Source organism: Diadema setosum, chromosome 6, assembly GCF_964275005.1.
Source record: "Diadema setosum chromosome 6, eeDiaSeto1, whole genome shotgun sequence".
Classification (NCBI taxonomy): Eukaryota; Metazoa; Echinodermata; class Echinoidea; order Diadematoida; family Diadematidae; genus Diadema; species Diadema setosum.
In genome coordinates, this window is record NC_092690.1 from 16,167,595 (window position 1) to 16,186,793 (window position 19,199).

General features: G+C 41.2%; 1 protein-coding gene across 1 annotated transcript in view; it reads left to right on the forward strand.

Moving 5' to 3' along the window:
• The window catches only part of LOC140229978 (uncharacterized), a 99,022-nt gene that overhangs the window by 29,978 nt on the left and 49,845 nt on the right, over window positions 1-19,199 (forward strand). Inside the window, exon 2 of the mRNA XM_072310174.1 lies at window positions 17,326-17,694. Coding sequence (XP_072166275.1) covers window positions 17,326-17,694 — 369 coding nt within the window. The remainder of the gene's footprint in view (window positions 1-17,325; window positions 17,695-19,199) is intronic.

The following is a 19,199-nucleotide window of genomic DNA, read 5'->3' on the forward strand; positions in this document are numbered from 1 at the left end:
TTGCACTGCCGATCGTCTGTGCGCGCGGCGGCTCTTTTGAATTACATGCATACGCGCTGTCAATCCTGTAAACAACTTCTAGTTCGGGCTGCCGGCCGGCCGGCCTTTCTTCCCTTGTGCATAACATGTGTGGCGTACGTATACTCTTATACGTACAGTAAACCAAGCGTTGTGGGACTGGACGCGTACATGGAGTCACTTTGAAGGGCAAATCCAACGATTTAGCAGGTTAATTCTCACGCCGTTTTCAGAGTATGTTGTCTAGTAGGCCTATATGAGGAGTCTATATCAAGTCTTTAAGGTAAAGGTTGCATATTCTATGTAAAATAAGTAAGTTTTCATGCGGGAACGTAAGTGTCCGGAAACCCAACCCCCCATCATACTTATATGTGCGGGATTTCCGAGTGCGACGTGCGTAAATGTTTGGGACGAACATCTTCGGACATCTGTTGACCCACAAAGGTACGTGAAAAATGCTGTTAGTTTTCGAATTTTCGACCCATTTTATAAAACAAATGATGCACAGGATTATTTCGTGGCGTTAGTGGAGATGCAGCTCACTCTCGGGTATTTACAATGTAGTGCAACATGCACTCGGCTTCGCCTCGTGCATGTTTCACAATTGTGACCCTGCACCTCAAAACAAACAAAAAGTCGCCAGACATGACTTTTTAGTTAAGACCATATTCTGAAAGAGCAGACTTTAAGCTTTAAAATGATGTGTAACTCAAATCAAATGGACTCTCCTAACCTATCTAAATATTGGAAAGAAAGCACAAACTCAGGAAAAGTGTGAACTGAGAAAAGAGGCTCTGAAGTACAGTGTCTATTCAAGTGCTTAATCTTTACCAAATCGTGCTGGCTGTGCGATGAATGGGACAAAAAAACAGGAAGTAAACCACCAGAGTAACAACAATGAAGAGATTGTCAGATTAAACTGAAATTAAGCATGCCTCTTTAACACATTCTGTCCATAATCAATGTCAACTTTCAAGGCAGTAGCACTTTCCTCTCAAAAGTTATTAGAGTTGAAAGCGAAGAGTGTGGACAAGGTTTTTCAGAAATGAAAAAGGGATTCTATAGACACACCTAATCACACTATTCTACCAAAAATGTTCGAGATAAACTGCTAAAAAAGACACTTTCCTACCCGTTTTATGATACCGAATTTTAGCATAATGTAGAAGAAGACCCGCTCTTTCAGAAAAAATGAAAAAGTCAAATTCGGCTAGGTTGACCCATTTTACTTATTTTCAGTCCTCACGCAAAATCAGGGTGTGCGACTTTATGTTCGTTTTGAGGTGCACGGTCACAATTGTTAATACCCTCGAATGTGCTACGCCTCCACTAACGCACTCTATCCTGTGCATCATTTGCATATTATTGTACTTAGCACAACTGCAGGATACTATGCAGCTCAGGTATACGTCATTTAGTTTACTCTCAAGTCGGGTATCATTGTACTCAGACTGTTCAGGACGGCTAAATATCCACTTAAAGTTTGTCCTTGCTGATCGTACCCTTCCATATCAGAGTACACGCGCCGCTGTTCATTCGTTTACTGCATGGCTGCTGTAAACAAATATTCATAAGACGAGTGGACGTTGGGGAAACCCTCGCTTTGCCAACCGCCAATTTTTGAAGTTACAAGTGGACATGAAATGTGTGGTTCTATGGTCCATCAAACCAAGTTTTGGTGATAAAAATAAAAAAGAGGGAGCAAATGACGACAAAAATATTCTTCTGTCTCCCATAACGTGGGAAAAGAAATATTAAAGAAAAAATACGAGGCCCTGAGACCCATGGGGATTCCCACGGATGCCTACTTATGAAACCTAATGACTATGATCTCCCCCTCCCCAATATAACAACGATGATTATAATGCTAATATGATAATAATAATAATAATAATAATAATAATAATAATAATAATAATGATAATGATAAAATAATCGTAATAGTAATAGTGATAGTTATAATACTAATATTAACAATAAAAAGATGATAATAATGATGATAATGTACAGTCTGAAGCAAATAAACGGGTGGTTCTATGATCTATCAAACCAAGGTTTGGTGATAAAAACAAAAAGAAGAGAGCAAATGAAGACGAAAATATTTTATTTCTCTCAGCACAATAGCAACAAAAACACTAGGGGTCTATATATGAAGTAGTCCTGCTTAGCACAAGATTACGTTTGTTAGTGCAGTGAAGCAGTTTTGGACAGTTTGCGCAGGACTGTCTTCAGAAAAGATTTTTATCAAGAGCAGAAAAATGGGGGAAACAGATTTTTACAATTCTTAACAAATTAACATTTCCGCCTCCCTTGGTTGATCATCCCTATAATTATCATGACTCTACTCTCTCCTCTTCCCTAAACAATATAATGTTAGTAATAATAATAATAGTAATAATAACAATAACAATAACAATGGTATACTGATATCATGATAATAATACAATGGGCCAATGCAAATGAATGGGGAGGGGGTGCTCTGATCCATAACTAAGAGTAGACGGAAGAGACACAAAGAGGTACTGGATTGTTTTAATGTTTGAAATGAAATATCAATGGTAATGAAGCTATTTGAAACGTCTATAAGTCGTAGAGTAACCTTGACATGACGGAAAAAAAGATATTCATTGTCCTTGACCGATAAACTTTTTTTTTGATTGATTCGTCCCCATGTCAATGAATTATATAAAATAATAAAATCTAATGGATATGATCTCCCCTCCCACAAAATAATGACAACATAATAGCATCATAGTAACAATAATAATGATAATAATAACATGAATAAAAACAATAAACAGTATCAATGAGATAAACGGTGGTTCTAGATCCATCAAACAAAGTTTTGATGATGAAAACAGAAATGAGGGAGCAACTGAAGACGAAAATATTCTTCGTGTATTTCTTCTCTCATAACGTGATTGAATTAAGAAATATCAAAGAAAGAATACGAAGCCCTGAGACCCGTGGATTCCCACTGGTGCCTAATACTTTTAAAACTAATGACTATGATCCCCCTCCCCAAATAACCACAATAATAATAATGATAACAATAATAATAATAATAATAATATGATAATAATGATGATGTATAGTCTGAAGCAGATAAACGGATGGTTCTATGATCTCTCAAACCAAGTTTTGCAAAATAAAAACAAAAGAGGGAGCAAATGAAGCCGAAAAGGCTTCTATATTGGGAAATCGGGCGATTTTCAATAGGTGAACATCACTAATCTTTATGGAAGAGCAAGATCATCAGTGGAAAGTAACTGCTTGGCGGAGGTCTGCGCTCTCGGAGTGCTTTTCTAGTTGGTGAAGATTATGCATATCAATGTGATCAATGTTTGAAAACTGCATGATATCATTCATCCCACTGGACTCTGAATGGCTGGTGAATGTATCTTCCTGTGCTATTCTACTCTTCATTATATCGTTTGTAGGCCTAATAACTGCAAAAGGCCGAAAAGGAAGAGCAAATTGCTGTGGTAGGGTCAAGAGTTCTTCTCCTGCTCATTTTTACATGCCTCTACCAACGGCGTAAATCCGTACTGAGGAGTTGGGGGGGGGGGGTGATCGGCGATAGTTACCATCACCACTATTACAAGCCAAACTGGACCGGCGCAGCCTTGGGAGGGGGGGGGGGGAAGAAGCTTGGTGTCCCCCCAACACACACATACACACACACACGCACACACACACAGTGATCCACACACACACACACACACACACACACACACACACAGTGGCGTACCGTGGGTCAAGACATAAGGGGGGCACCTCGTGGAAAAGTAATTTTCAGCGTGTGTATGCTTATGCGTGCTTGCATGTGTATGTGTGTGTGCGCGTGTGTGCTTGCGCTGTCAGTCTGCAAACTTAATGGGGACTACAATACATAACGATATGTTATACATTCCACAGCGCAGTCATTGAGCAACATTGTAAGTCTTTTTACAATGACGGTGAGAAACAACAAATTACTTGGAGCAACATCGGGAGAATTGCATAAAAATTAATTAATTAATTGAAAAAATAATAAAAAAGTGTTGAAAATTTTGACATTATATAGTACAAAAAATTGCCGTTTCCAGCTATATTTTTTCGCTTTCGAAATTAAGGGGGTTGCGCACCGGGCTCAACTGTGGGCAATTACTGGCAGCAACGTCGGGAGAATAGCATAACGATGAAATGCGAGCGAGCGGAGCGAGCGAGCTTGAAAATTTTGACATTTTACAGTCGCAAAACTATCGTTTGTAACTATATTTTTTTCGCTTTCGATATTAAGAAGGAGGAGAGGGGCGCACCGGGTGCAACTGCTGGCAATTACTGGCAGCAACATCAGGAGAATGGCATAACGATGAAATGCGAGCGAGCGGAGCGAGCGAGCTTTAAATTTTGACATTGTACAGTCCCAAAACTGCCGTTTGTAGCTATATTTTTTCGGTTTGGAAATTAAGGGGGGCGCAACGAGCATAACTGCTGCCAGTTACTGGCAGCAACATCAGGAGAATGGCATAACGATTAAATGCGAGGAAGCAGAGCGAGGGAGCTTGAAAATTTTGACATTTTAAAGTCCAAAAACTACCGTCTGTAGCTATACATTTTCGCTTTGGAAATTAGGGGGGGGGGGGCGCACCGGGCGCAACTGCTGTCAGTTACTGGCAGCAACGCCGGGAGAATAGCATTACGATTAAATGCGAGCGAGCGGAGCGAGCGAGCTTGAAAATTTTGACATTTTACAGTCGCAAAATTACCGTTTGTAGCTTCATTTCTTTCGCTTTGGAAATTAAGGGGGGGGGGGCGCACCGGGCGCAACTGCTGTCAGTTACTGGCAGCAACATCAGGAGAATGGCATAACGATTAAATGCGAGCGAGCAAAGCGAGCGAGCTTGAAAATTTTGACATCTTAAAGTCCAAAAATTACCGTTTGTAGCTTTATTCTTTCGTTTTGGAAATTAAGGGGGGGGGGGGGAAACCGGGCGCAACAGCTGGCAGTTACTGGCAGCAACATCAGGAGAATAGCATAACGATTAAATGCGAGGAAGCAGAGCGAGGGAGCTTGAAAATTTTGACATTTTAAAGTCCAAAAACTACCGTCTGTAGCTATACATTTTCGCTTTGGAAATTAAGGGGGCGCACCGGGTGCAACTGTGGGCAATTACTGGCAGCAACATCGGAAGAATATCATAACGATTAAATGCGAGCGAGCGAGCTTAAAGATTTTGACATTTTACAGTACAAAAACTGCCGTTTGTAGCTATATTTTTTCGCCTTTGAAATTAAGGGGGGGGGGGCGCAATGGGCGCAACTGCTGTCAGTTAAATGCGAGGAAGCAGAGCGAGGGAACTTGAAAATTTTGACATTTTAAAGTCCAAAAACTACCGTTTGTAGCTGTACATTTTCGCTTTGGAAATTAAGGGGGCGTACCGGGTGCAACTGTGGGCAATTACTGGCAGCAACATCGGAAGAATAGCATAACGATTAAATGCGAGCGAGCGAGCTTAAATTTTTTTTGACATTTTGCAGTACAAAAACTGCCGTTTGTAGCTATATTTTTTCGCCTTTGAAATTAAGGGGGGGGGGGCGCAACGGGCGCAACTGCTGTCAGTTACTGGCAGGCAACATCAGGAGATGGCTTAACGATTAAATGCGAGCGAGCGCAGCGAGGGAGCTTGGAATTTTGACATTTTACAGTCCAAAAAGCTGCCGTTTGTAGCTATTTTTTTTTCACTTGGGAAATTAAGGGGGAGGGGGCGCAAGGGGCGCAACTGCTGGCATTTACTGGCAGCAACATCAGGATTTTTTTTTTTTTTTGGGGGGGGGGACCCTCCGTTAATTGAAGGTATCTAGATATCTCCACCCACGGAACTTTTGCATTTTTTTTTTTAAACTGAAGTAACAGACCTGGTGCACACTTTAGATCAAACATTTTAAAATATGTTAATCTAAAGCGTATTCAGTAGAAATTACAAGGACTGAACGGGGAGGTATAGGAGGCATTGGGTAGGCCTAACTCCCTCTTACACGAGGGAGATTTTTATTATTTTGCAGAATTGAATTCAGCCATCTTTTGATGAAGTATTTAGACAGTTTTCTATCAAAAAAGTAAGAACATTTCCACATCTCGGGAGTTTCGAGGAGCAAAATGATATGTTTGTCCCCAATACTTTTATGGGGTACTATCCCCCCCCCCTATCGACGCCTCTGCATATGAGGGAGCTTTTGTAAGTGAAAGATCTGCTGCACGCTCTTTAATAAAATACTAGGAAATACGTCAATCTCAAAAGTGTTCAAAGTCTATGGAAAGGGATCCAGTGGCGGAGCTTTTGCATGCTTATGATTGCAATTCAACGATCTTGTGCAGTTCTGGCGGTATTTGGACAATTTTCCACAAAGAAAATTCAAGATTTGTCCTCATCTCGGGAATTGCTTGGGGGACAAATGATTTGTCTGCCCTAACACTTCCGCAGGGGTGGGGCAAATTCCTCTTTGCCCCCCCCCCCCCCCTCCCCCGAGATAGATTCGACGCCCCTTATCATCCCTGGGTATACGCCCATAGATGACTATTGTATCAGGGCAGGCGCGCCGGAAGCAGTTTTGGATTGGGGGGGCAAACATTGGAGTGGGCTCAAGATTAGACCATGCATATGTTACACAATATACACATACACACACACACGCACACACACACACACACACAAACACATCTATTATTTATATAGCCTATATATATATATATATATATATATATATATATATATATATACACTTGTATATATATATATGTGTGTGTGTGTAAAGTGGCGTATGGTGGGTCGAAACATGGGGGAACCATAAAGTCATTTTGACGGTCTGTATGCTTGTGCGTGTGTGCGTGAGCAATAATGGGACTACTATACATCGATACGGAATGTGATACATTCAACAACGCAGTCATTGAGGAACATTGTAAGTTTTCCTTACATGGATTATGGAATGACGGTGTGAAGCGATCGACAAATTATATACTGTCAGCAACATAAGGTGAATGGCATAACAATAAAATGCAAGCGAGCGAAGCGAGCGAGCTTGAAAATTTTGATATTCTACAGTTCCAAAACTGGAGTTTTAATTGTAGCTACATATTTCGCTTTGAAATAAATGGGGGCGCATCGGGCGCAACTGCTGGCAATTATTGGCAGCAACATTAGGAGAATGGCATAACGATTCAATGCGAGCGAGCAAAGCGAGCGAGCTTGAGCATTTTGACATTTTACAGTCCCAAAACTCCCGTTTGTAGCTATATCTTTCGCTTTGGAAATTAAGGGGGAGGGGGCATCGGACGCAACTGCTGGCAATTACTGGCATCAACATTAGGAGAGTAGCATAACGATTCAATGCGAGCGAGCGAAGCGAGCGAGCTTGAAAATTTTGACATTTCACAGTCCCAAAACTCCCGTTTGTAGCTATATTTATCTTTCGCTTTGGAAATTAAGGGGTGGGGGCATCGGGCGCAACTACTGGCAATTACTGTCAGCAACATTACGAGAATGGCATAACGATTCAATGCGAGCGAGCGAAGCGAGCGAGCTTGAAAATTTTGACATTCTAGAGTCCAACAACTGCCGTTGTAGCTATGTTTTTCGCTTTAGAAATTTAGGGGGAGGCGCACCGGGCTCAACTGCTGGATGCGAGCGAGCGAAGCGAGCGAGCTTGAAAATTGTGACATTTTACAGTCCAAAAGCTGCCGTTTGTAACCATATTTTCCCCCTTTTATTCATATATATATATATATATTTAGTTTATTTTATTTGTTTATTCATTTATTTTTTATTATCATTATTATTTTTTTCTTTTTTTTTTTTTTTTGGGGGGGGGCTTTTTGGGGGGGCAAAAATGCGTTTTGCCCCCCCACTTTTTGGATTGGGGGGGCGGCCGCCCCCCCTGCCCCCCCACTTCCGGCGCCTATGATCAGGGTCATCATCGTTTCAGGAATGATTCAGGAAAATGGAGGGGGGTTCAATCTTAGCGGTATGGTTTTTGTTATTGTTTGTTTTCGTACATAATTTGCAGATGGTCCCGAGTTGCTCTCGTCATAGCATGTTTACATGTAAGCCTATATGCTATTTGACGTTGTCAACGTCTGGACCATACTTTACACCTATGTCGATATTACTTTTTTCGCGAGCGAGCGAAGCGAGCGAGCGCTTGAGAAAATTACATTATCCTACAATATGGAATACTGTTCGGATCTGTTACCTCTCTGAAGGCGGGCGTACGAACGTCGTGCAATAAAAATATGTCAAAATTGATAAAAGCACATTTCTGCTTCCTCCATTTTCCCCCTCAAATTTCGGGGGGGGGGATGATTGTACAGGCCACCCCCCCTCCTCCATTTCGGGAGGGGGGGGGGGGATGGGGGATATATCCCCCCCCCCCCGGATTTACGCCAATGGCCTCTACTGATCAAGATGCAGACAATTCGCCAGCACTGTGTGAACTAATCTGGCAATGAAGTTCCAGCGGGAAGTTCCCTAAATCATCGAAGTAGAGGAAACAGAACGTGCTTCCACCCTTATTAGTTTCAACTGACCAAGAAAGTGTTGTGTATTGGCGCGCTAGGCGCCATGTGGGATCGTTTAAGTCGCCATTTGTTATGACATTGTGGAGAGGTACAGATTCAAACATGCAATTACGCTGTTAAAGTCATCGACGAAATAAAGAAGTTGTGGAGTCCAAATATAATATGCAGTTGAAGTGTTTGTTCCTGTGAGTCCCGAAACTCAGACAGCAAAATAGCCAAAGTGTAACATAGGAGTTACACGAATTACAAATATCTCCAATGCCGGTATAACACAGCTAAGATTACAACATGTTTAAAGAGCAGATGAAATGCTAACACATCCGGCTGAAGCCTGGAGTAGAAGTGTCCCGATCATACTTTCAGAAACTATCTCTAAAACTTGGGGGAAATTCTCATCCTGAAAAGCACATGGTCCATACACAATATGATTGGTCAATTCAACGTGGGCATGGAAACGTAGGGTGTGGTCTTACTCAATTTGGGGCCTGAAACAAAGGAACAGTGTTGAGGGTAATGGGAGATGGATTTGTGGCAGGAAGGGAACTGGACAAGGGGTGATAACTTTCTGACCACAATGGGAGTGGATACTTTGATGTGGGGTTGTTAGGAGGAAACTAACTTTGGTGGTCTGACATAAAGACTCCTATTGACATGAGGGGTGATGGACAGGTGTTGGGGTTACTGTGCTATGGGTTTTTGAACTACATTGTATAAAGGAAAAGGCTATATTAAAGCACGAATGGAAACTATATTACATAGTTAGGTAATGGAGAATTGCCTAACTCTATGTAACAAAAGGGTACACGTACGTTCTAATGGAGTGGGTTCAGTAGCCCCTGATGTATATGATAAGGCTTGTGAAGACTATAACAAGGAGGCTGAGAAACTGCTGTATCAGTCACAAAAAAAATGGAGATTGGGGTGGAAGGTAGGCTACAGTAGGCCTATAGTGATCAACCGTTCTAGCGCACGCAAATATGAGTGAAAACTCAACGAGATAAAGTTGGCAGGCTAGTGAAGATTTCTGGAGGAGCATCAGGGAGAATCGTTATAAAGACATGTTGTCTCCTCATGTTATTTGTGGCTTGGATGCCCAATAAGGTAGAGGAAGCTACTGCAATTGCAAGGGCCATTTAATCACACTGATCTAAATGATGGGTATCTCATCTTCCCATCTATGGCACCCTGAGGTAGTTCCTTTGCACATTTGTTGCTCTGCTTGTATTGCCACGCTACAGTTGTTCCATGTCTGGCAGGTGGGCATTGTTCGTATCTCCACGAACCTGAAGTTACTTCATGATAATGCTGCTGGTCATCTTGATCAAGTGAAGGTTATAGCAAGTTTGAAGCTAGGTTATAAAGATGTCCTGAAATTTGTATCTTATTATGTAATTCTCAGTGCATGTCGTGTCAGGAGTTTATTGAACGCCTGTGGCTTCATGCACATGAAATTGATAAATGAAGAAACATCGTCGGTATGCAGTTTTTTTTTTTTTCATCAGGGTTGTTCGTATTGCCCCTTGGTCGCCGCTGGATCCGAGATTTGACCCACACACTTCTTAATTCTGATTCTTGCAACGTCTCATTTTCTTCTCTTTTCTCATTTTTGCAAAACGTTCGTATTTATGCGAATGCTATTTCCAGGACAGCTAAACGCTGGAGAATTGAAGATACCAGCAAAGGATTTAACCTTCCCGTATTATCATGTTTGAACAACAGGCAATTAGTAGAATATGAAGCAAAAAGCTATGCTGAAGTAGCTCTGCAGTTTCATTAATTTGTGCATACGCCCGCGGTACGCAACTTCCCGCAGCTGTAAGCAACTCTACGCGGCCTGTACGCCCCACCTACGTTTATGTACGCAACTCTACGCCCGCTACACGCCGAATAAGCTACGTTGATACGCGCTTCCTACGCAACCATACGTAACCCTACGCCGGGACTACGCAAATCCTGCTCGGATCATCACAATTATTTTTCATGAGTACGCAACCGATTTCGGCGTAGTCGCTACGCAACTCTACGCATCTCTACGCAAATCCATGTGCAGTGTCATATGTTTGTTTTGTTGTTGTTCTTGTTGTTGTAACACCTAGTCCAGTAGACTAGTAGACCTCGATTAGGGCCTATAGGCCCTTGGTACCTCAGCACTCGACTCGACTCGACTCGACTTGGTCTCCCTCCACAAATCGGCATGATCGGACGCGTTTGAACTCTGCTCTCTATTCCATCGTTTCCGTGAAGTGTTAACTCTGAAAAATGCATCGATAAAGGACTCCAAAGTCATTCCTGCTTCTGTTGACTTATACTGACGGTAATACTTACATATTTCTCACTCTTATACTGTCGAAATATACATTTTGTTTGAGTGATTTGCATATCTCAACACCTGGCAGCGCACCCCATGCAATCGGCTTAGTCCCATGTACTTCGATTATTATGGTTAACCATCGTCGGCCTAATGCCAAAAGGGCCTTAACACCATAGACTTTGTACACTGTTAGGGCCCTTTTGGCATGAGGCCGACGGTTTCACCTGCGACGACACTATAAGGTCGAAACGGGACAGACTGAGGACGCTGCCGCCAGTGACCTTGCCAGAGATATTCGTGAAGAGGTGTCTAAGGCAATTGAAGACAATCGTCAACTTCTTGACACTCTCATAAGTAAAGTAAAAGACTCATTGATTAAGGAAATCACCACCGTCATTACGCGGAAAGTAACTGACAATATCAAGGAGTGGTTTGAGTTTGATCTAGCAGAGAGAGATGACAAGATCGAAAAGCTCGAGAAGGAGATCGACAGAATGAAAGAAAAACAGGATGAAGCTGAACAATATTCCCGGCGAAATTGTTTGATTATTCATGGGATTGAAGAAAAGGACAACGAAAGGACGGATACTCTCGTCAATCAATCGATCTTCAAAAGGCTTTCGACCTGGTCAATGTGAAATGCCTTCTCAATACAATGCATAGAAAAGGGATCAGTAGCACCTCGCTTAAATGGTTTGAAAGCTATCTCTTCGATCGGAGGATTGTTACTAGTATAGGGAATTGTTTTTCTGAAGAATTACCCATTGGGCTGGGGTGCCTCAAGGATCTATCTTAGGTCCCTTGCTATTCATTATATTTATCAATGATTTACCTTCTGTATTTGACTTATGTAGCGTACATTATGCGGACGACACAGTTTTATATGTTTCTCATAAAGACCCGCGTACAGTACAATCAATTTTGCGATATGAGCTTCTGAAACTCGACAAGTGGATTTCCAAAAATAAACTTAAAATCAATTATGAAAAAATTGTGAGTATGCTCATTGGGAACCGTCATATGATTAAAAGGTATAATAGATTGGATCTTAGCATAAAAGGCCATGTGATAAATCAAGTACAGAGTGTGAAATATTTGGGCCTTTATATCGATGCTGTACTCAAATGGGATGTTCATATTGATCATTTGTGTCAAAAGGTGGGTCGCATGATTTCATTTCTTCGTCGTTTACGACAATTTATCAGTAGAAAATATTTAAATTTGATATATCGAACCGTTATTTTACCTCATCTAGATTATGCAGATATCATATTTCAATCATCACGTGGGCAACTTCTTGATCAAATACAAAAGTTTCAAAATAGAGCAGGAAGAATCATTTTAAAGATTAAGCCACAATCTTATTTTTCCGTATCATCCATGCATGAAATATTACAGTGGGAAATTCTGAAATCTCGTCAAATTCGTCATGTTCAAATTATGATGTTTAAAGTTTTGAACAATTTAACACCCAGTTATTTGCAAGAAAATATATCATATGTTGATTAACCCTATCATTTTCGATACAACAATCTTCCTTTACCAAAACCTCGAATAAATAGTTGTAAACGCACATTTTTTTATAGAGGTATAAAGTTGCATAATAGTCTTCCCATTTGTATTCGTAACTGCCCAACAATTGTAACATTTAAGCGATTATTGTTCAACAATTAGACTGAATAAGACTCAATGGTGTCTATTTTATGAACAATTCAAAGATTTTTCATGTATGATGTTTATTTATCAATCTGTATATCGATTTTTAATTTGAATAAGAAGATAATATTGAATATCATTATTGTTATTACAAGACGATATTACCCCCTTTCCTCCCACTTTTTTTTATATTTTTCTTCTTCTTCCTCTTTTTCTTCTTTTTCTTCTTTTTCTTCTTCTTCTTCTGGTCCCCATGGAAGACCAGTGACTCTACAACAGTGTCGCTGAATATGGGTTTTCCAGCCGTTTTCCACTATCTCATCTATCACTTTGTCTTTGTTATTAGTGCTTAGGTTCTCTGTTTGTAAACTCACACTCGTACTGTTTAATGATGTTAATTTTCTTTTGTTTGTATAGTTTGTATAACATTACATTTCTGTAAACTCTGTATATTTGTAAAGTTATTTCATTGTATGCTTTTTATGACGGGAAATAAAACCAAACCAAACCAAACCAAACCATATTGATGAACAGATAATGAACTGCATGTCACAAAACGGATCTATGGATTGAAAATGGAAACAGCTCTGTTCCACTTCCAAGCTTCCCGATTCCGTCGATCAGTGTTGTGCCACCATAAATGTCTATGGCCTCGTCAATAGAAATAATAGCGTATAAAGTATCCAGTGGAAAAGACGCTCTAAACTCAACTGAGGAAAGTCCTTAAACAACTAGAAAAATACCCAGCTTTATACAAGATTACAAGAAAATATTCCACAATATGGTCAATGTTGCAGTGCACGCCTGCTTTACAATAGCTGGTAGGAGTAGTCATCTGTAAAGGTGTTGATGAAATATAATAATTCACAGAAAATAATTTTATCGTCTATAATAGCAAGGTATCGGAAAAAGAAGATGTATCCATGAAAACAGCTATTCCATTTCATGAAAAATGTACCGCTTTGGGAAGACTCATTTTACAAACACAAACCACAAGGTAAATCGATTCCGATATGAAACGTGTTCATCCGTTGAATTTCATACATTATAGTTACAGAGAAAAAACATTCAAAATTAACTCTAAGCAGGTGGGCACAAGCAGGAGGATAGGATATCTAGTGAAGTGAGAAAGAAAAGGGCGAAAAAAATACATCCTTTCTACAGTCTAGCTAGATATTAGGAAGCCTATATAAAGTAACGCGATGGCATCTAAAATTAAACCATACATCGTTTTTGCCCTCTAATATTTTTTCACACATATTCTTTTTTTTTTGGGGGGGGGGCATGAAAAAGACAGTTTCATTTGAAAAAAAAAATGGTAACAATGTCGCTCCCCCTAGTGTGACAGAAGTGCCGTGTATTTGATGTTGTTGACATGTAGATGGTGTTGTTTAAATAGTTACTCATATCTCATTAGCGTGACGAAAGCGTGACGAAAGCGTGACGAAATTGCACCCACCAGTATGTAATTTTCCCCTTCATGAAACTCCCCGTACAGGTACATATTTGTAATTGACATGCAGATGGCGTGAGCCTTCTTTGCCTAGTGTCAGTCCCGTGGGCTTTCTATTCCTAGTGCCAGTCTCATGAGCCTCTTTTGCGTACTGTCAGTTTCATGAGCCTTCATTGTGTAGTGTCGGTCTCGTGGGCTTTCTTTGCTTTAATAGAGTCGGTCTCGTGAGCCTTTTGTGCGTAGTGTCGAACTCATGGGCTGTATGACTCGTGAGCCGTATAACTCATGGGCTGTACGACTCATGGACCGTATGACTCATGGGTGTCGGTCTCGTGGGATGACCCCGTGGAGGGGACTATACCCCCTCCAACACGAGGAGATTTTTGCATTTTCAGACTTGAAATTTAAAGATCTGGTTCATCCCATATAGTGAGGTATCAATTTCTGTTTTTATCAATAAAAATGAAAAAGAACTATGCATATTAAAATAAATGTGCGGGGGAATGTGTTTGAAGGGGGACAGCCCCTTCCAACACAGGAAAGATTTTGTATTTCAGATCTGAAATTCATATATATGGTGCTGTCTGTGGAAAGGAACAGAGAAGGGTAGCTTTTGCATTTCATAAATTGCGATTCAACGACCTGGTGCAGACTTCTGATGGAATTACTGGACAATTTCCCGTCAAAAGAGTTCGAGATCTTTCCTCATCTTGGTAATTATGTTGGGGGGGGGGGGGGGGGGCGCATAATAAGTTTGCCCTAACATTTTCATTTGGAAGGGGCAGGGCAAATGCCCTTTGCCCCCTTTTGAGCGATCATCCCAGTGTATGCTTATAGATGTATCCTGACTGAGATATCATCGTGTGCATCGTGATTCAAGTAATGGGGGGGGGGGGGGGGGCTCAATTGCATCGGTTTTGTATTGTGTGTTTGTTTTTTTCGTACGTAATTATGTTAATGGTGTTGAGTGGCGCGCGTCATAGCAAGTATACTGGTATTCTATTTTACGTTTTGAACCATGAACCGTCTGAACCATGCTTTAAGTCGATATTACTATTTGCGAGCGAGCGAAGCGAGCGGGTGCTCGAGAAAATTATGTGTACAAAACCTAGAAGATAGAATACTGCACAACTCTGTTTAGATCTCCTTCGGCGGGCATACGAACGTTATGCAATAATTATGCCGAAATTATCATGTGAACACATTTCTTATCCTAATATTTTTTTTTTCTATTTCGGAGGGGGGGGGGGGGGTGTTTGTACATGCCATCAAGCCATCCCACTCCTCCAAGAACAAAGGGGAGGGCGCCATTTTAATTTTTATAGGTTGCGTCCTCGCGTAATCTAATGCCCCTTTTCAACACAACGCAAGGAGAGGCATAACGGCTTACCCAATCTTCAGCGTCGCATATCTAGTAGGGAGTTTTCGTTACACGACGGGAAGACCGAGAATGCACGGAAGCAATCACCTGTGACAATCCCTGTACTCGGACTCCCGTCCCCATATCAGAGCTGTTTCGCTTTCCTATACAGAACCGAGGGTTAGGACAGGATCGCTGATTGGCTGGCTGGCTGGCTGGATCACTATGATCCTGCCAAGCATTGGGACCGAACGCCATTTTGACCGATTACCGTACTCGTTTTCCCCAGGACGGGACCTTTCTGAAGGCCGTGTCACACCTTTCCGGACAAGCCTTGCGTGCGACTTGCAAAGAACAATTTTGACTACCCGGAGGTCCCCGTAGATGATCCGCACATGACAGTACCTAGCACGTATCTCAACCGTAGTCGCCCGGATGTGCGCACGCATATTTTTTTACCCGCAACCGTGTTTAGGCCCTGTCACACCTTTCCGGGCAAGCTACTCGGGCATGTTACGTGTAGGGATTTTCTAGCATACCGGACATTCCTGAGGGCGGAAAAGATTTTAGCAAGTCAGCGCATGTGTCTTACGTTCTACTTAAATTATACTTGCGAGTATACTGTGTGACCTTTGTACCAGTCGCGTGGGGGGTGATAACTCAGTGAAGGAATTCCTCTAATGGAATAATGGCAGAAATCCCACAGAATTTCGTTATCTTGGCTGCATACGGGACTGCGAAGTACCTGCGTGGGAGTTGCCTGGGAAGTGCTGCCGCTAAGGGCCTCCTACTGGCGTTCTGCGTGGACCTCTCCGGGCATTCCCGCGACTCGCCCGGAAAAGGTTTTGGTCATGCTCAAAACTTGGCTGCGGTTAAATGAGACTTGCGTGAGCACCTCCGGGCAACTACAAGCGAGATACGCGCTAGATACTGTCAGGTGCGGACCAGTTGCAGAGAGCTCCTGGGAGTGAACTTGTTTCCCCGCAAGTCAAGCCGCAAAACTCCCCCAGATACGGTATGACAAGGCACGAATGGAAATTGCGAACATTCTTGTTCGCCCGCGGAAAATCTTTTCCGTGCTGGAAACTACCTCCTCGCTACAAGCCCGCGTAACTTGCCCGGAACGGCGTGACACGGCCTTTAGATTGATCATGCGCAGAAGCAAATTTTGCACACACCACGCTCAGCTCACGGCCGCGTCGTGCTTGCGAAAACTTTCTAATAGCTCACTTGATCGTATATAAATCAGACATGAAACGGAATAGCAATCATGACAGAGTGGCTTACATGGAAGACCATTCTTTTGTATTGTAGGCCTCGCGAATATCAGTAATTATAAGGGCTCTTAATTATCTATTGTTTGTTAATCTTTATCTTTACACCACGTATTATTTTTTTTTCTCTCTCTCCCTCACACACACACACACACGCACACACGCAAACACACACACACACACACACACAAACCCACATACTCTCTTTTTTCTTTTTCTTCCTGCATGACAGCTACCTTGCGTAGAATTTTTCCCAGGGTCAAAAAGAATTGTTTCGGGTTAGTTTGATTTCCATAGCATAGGTCATACCGTATTTCCACGTTTTATGTATAACAGTGTTTCAATCGCATATATAATTTGTTGTATTACGTGTGAGGAAAATGCACCCTGATACAAGCATTGCTTTTAAGGATTCCTCCCCATTTCAAGCATTTCCGTGTACTTAGAATATTATGTAAACTTATCTGTTATCATGTATTTTGATGTAATTTATGTTTTCAATATCTGTAGAATACGTACTTAAATGTTTCTGTTGGAAATGAAAAAAGTAAATCAATAAAACGAATGAACAAATATCATAGAGATTGTAAGAATATATATCAACAGCATTACAAACACACCTCATATAGGCCCTACTTGAGTGCATGATATTATAGGCCTAGATAATAACCAATTTCTTACTGTTAAATGCAGATATATGTGCCATCGTGTTTCTCGTTGCTCTACTTCCCGATGCGGTGGTATCTTGTGAGGGGACCACAACGACAGTTCAAGCTGGCCAACAAGCACGCATAACATGCACCTTCACGGGTGATATGAGGAACTTGTATTGGTTTTACCAAGAAAACGAAGAAATGAACTGGAAAAACGTCTTAACCTACTTTGAACACAAAGTCACATACCATGAAGGCTACACCTCCGGCCATGTCCAACTGGACGTCGAAACATCGACTCTGGTGATCATGTCTGTTTCCATCGCGGATGAAGGGATCTACACGTGTGACGTAGAGAGGATAAATCAGACCCCAGTGTTGAATATTGTGTCTTGCCTCGACGTCTTTGGTATGATTTTTCCCAACAGTTAACAATCAGTTAGCTGTACATCGAAACAAATACGCGCACACACATAGGCCTACTTAAAGGACAAGTCCACCAACATATACATAATAGTCCATGGGCCAGGCCAGATATTGGTACCATCTGAGGTGGCAAAACCTTTTTGGTGTCATTTTGTTTGTCGGGCATAGATATGCTTATCAAGCTGTGATAGCATTTCCAAATGAGTAGCTTAGTCATAGTAAATGAATTTTTAACCAATTTGGTCTCGTTGTTATATCCCTATACTTCTGAATCGAAACTAACCGCCATACAAAGAAGAGCACTGTCTTCTGTATGTTCCATAGAGCTGTAAAATGCAGCTCTATGGTATGTTCACAGGTGTTCTGTTGTAAACGCGGTGCGCTTAGTCTTTATTCAAGGCAGCGAAGGGAATATCCAAAGGTTATGATGTCCACAGCGCTTAGTCTTTATTCTAGACGGCGAAGGGAATATCCAAAGCGTATGATACAGTGTATATCCATTTATCTAAAAACAACAACAACAAAAGCAATTCCTAGTGAATTTTACCGTATTTTTCAATCATTTATCATTTTCCGGTGAAAACGCTACGGTGAAAACGCTGATACCACGCCAATGTCGCTTTATTTCCCTCCAACAATATAAGATAATGCAAAAACAATGTACTGGTACACTGCGATACATTATAATGAATGATATTGCAAATGAACAGAGTGATTTTTGTTTAAAACTGATGTATTTGTTAATAGGGTAGTATAAAAACAGTATAGATAATCCCTTTTATGAGGAACTTTAGATATGATAACGGTACATTGGTCTAGATAAAGAACTAAGAGCACCGCGTGACAGCTGTAGATATCACAACCCTTTGGATATTCCCTTCGCTGCCTTGAATAAAGACTTAGCGCACCGCGTTTACAACAGAACACCTGTGGACATACAGAAGGCAGTGCTCTTCTTTGTATAGCGGTTTAGTTTCGATTCAGAAGTATAGGGATATAAATACGAGACCAAACTGGTTAAAAATTCATTTATTATGACTAAGCTACTCATTTGGAAATGCTATCATAGCTTGATAAGCATATCTATGCTCGACAAACAAAATGACACCAAAAAGGTTGTACCACCTCAGATGGTACCAACAACCCATTTTTCGGGTCTTGGCCCATGGACTATAAGGATTGAGAGAATGCAGCAATATTAGTAGAATACATCAGTAAAAGTTTGAGGAAAATCGGACAATCCGTTCAAAAGTTATGAATTTTTTAAGTATCTGTGCAGTCACTGCTGGATGAGAAGACTACTTCAGAGTATGATGTCACATGCGTACAACGGTATAAGGAAAATAAAAAGAGAATTTCACAAATCTTTACTTTTTTATTAAAGTGCACACTTCTTCGACTTGTTATTGACGTATATATTAAGGGTAATATTATTCCCCCTGCCTTCTGAAAGAGAGAAGTCGAGTGTTCTTTTGTTATGCGAGAAAA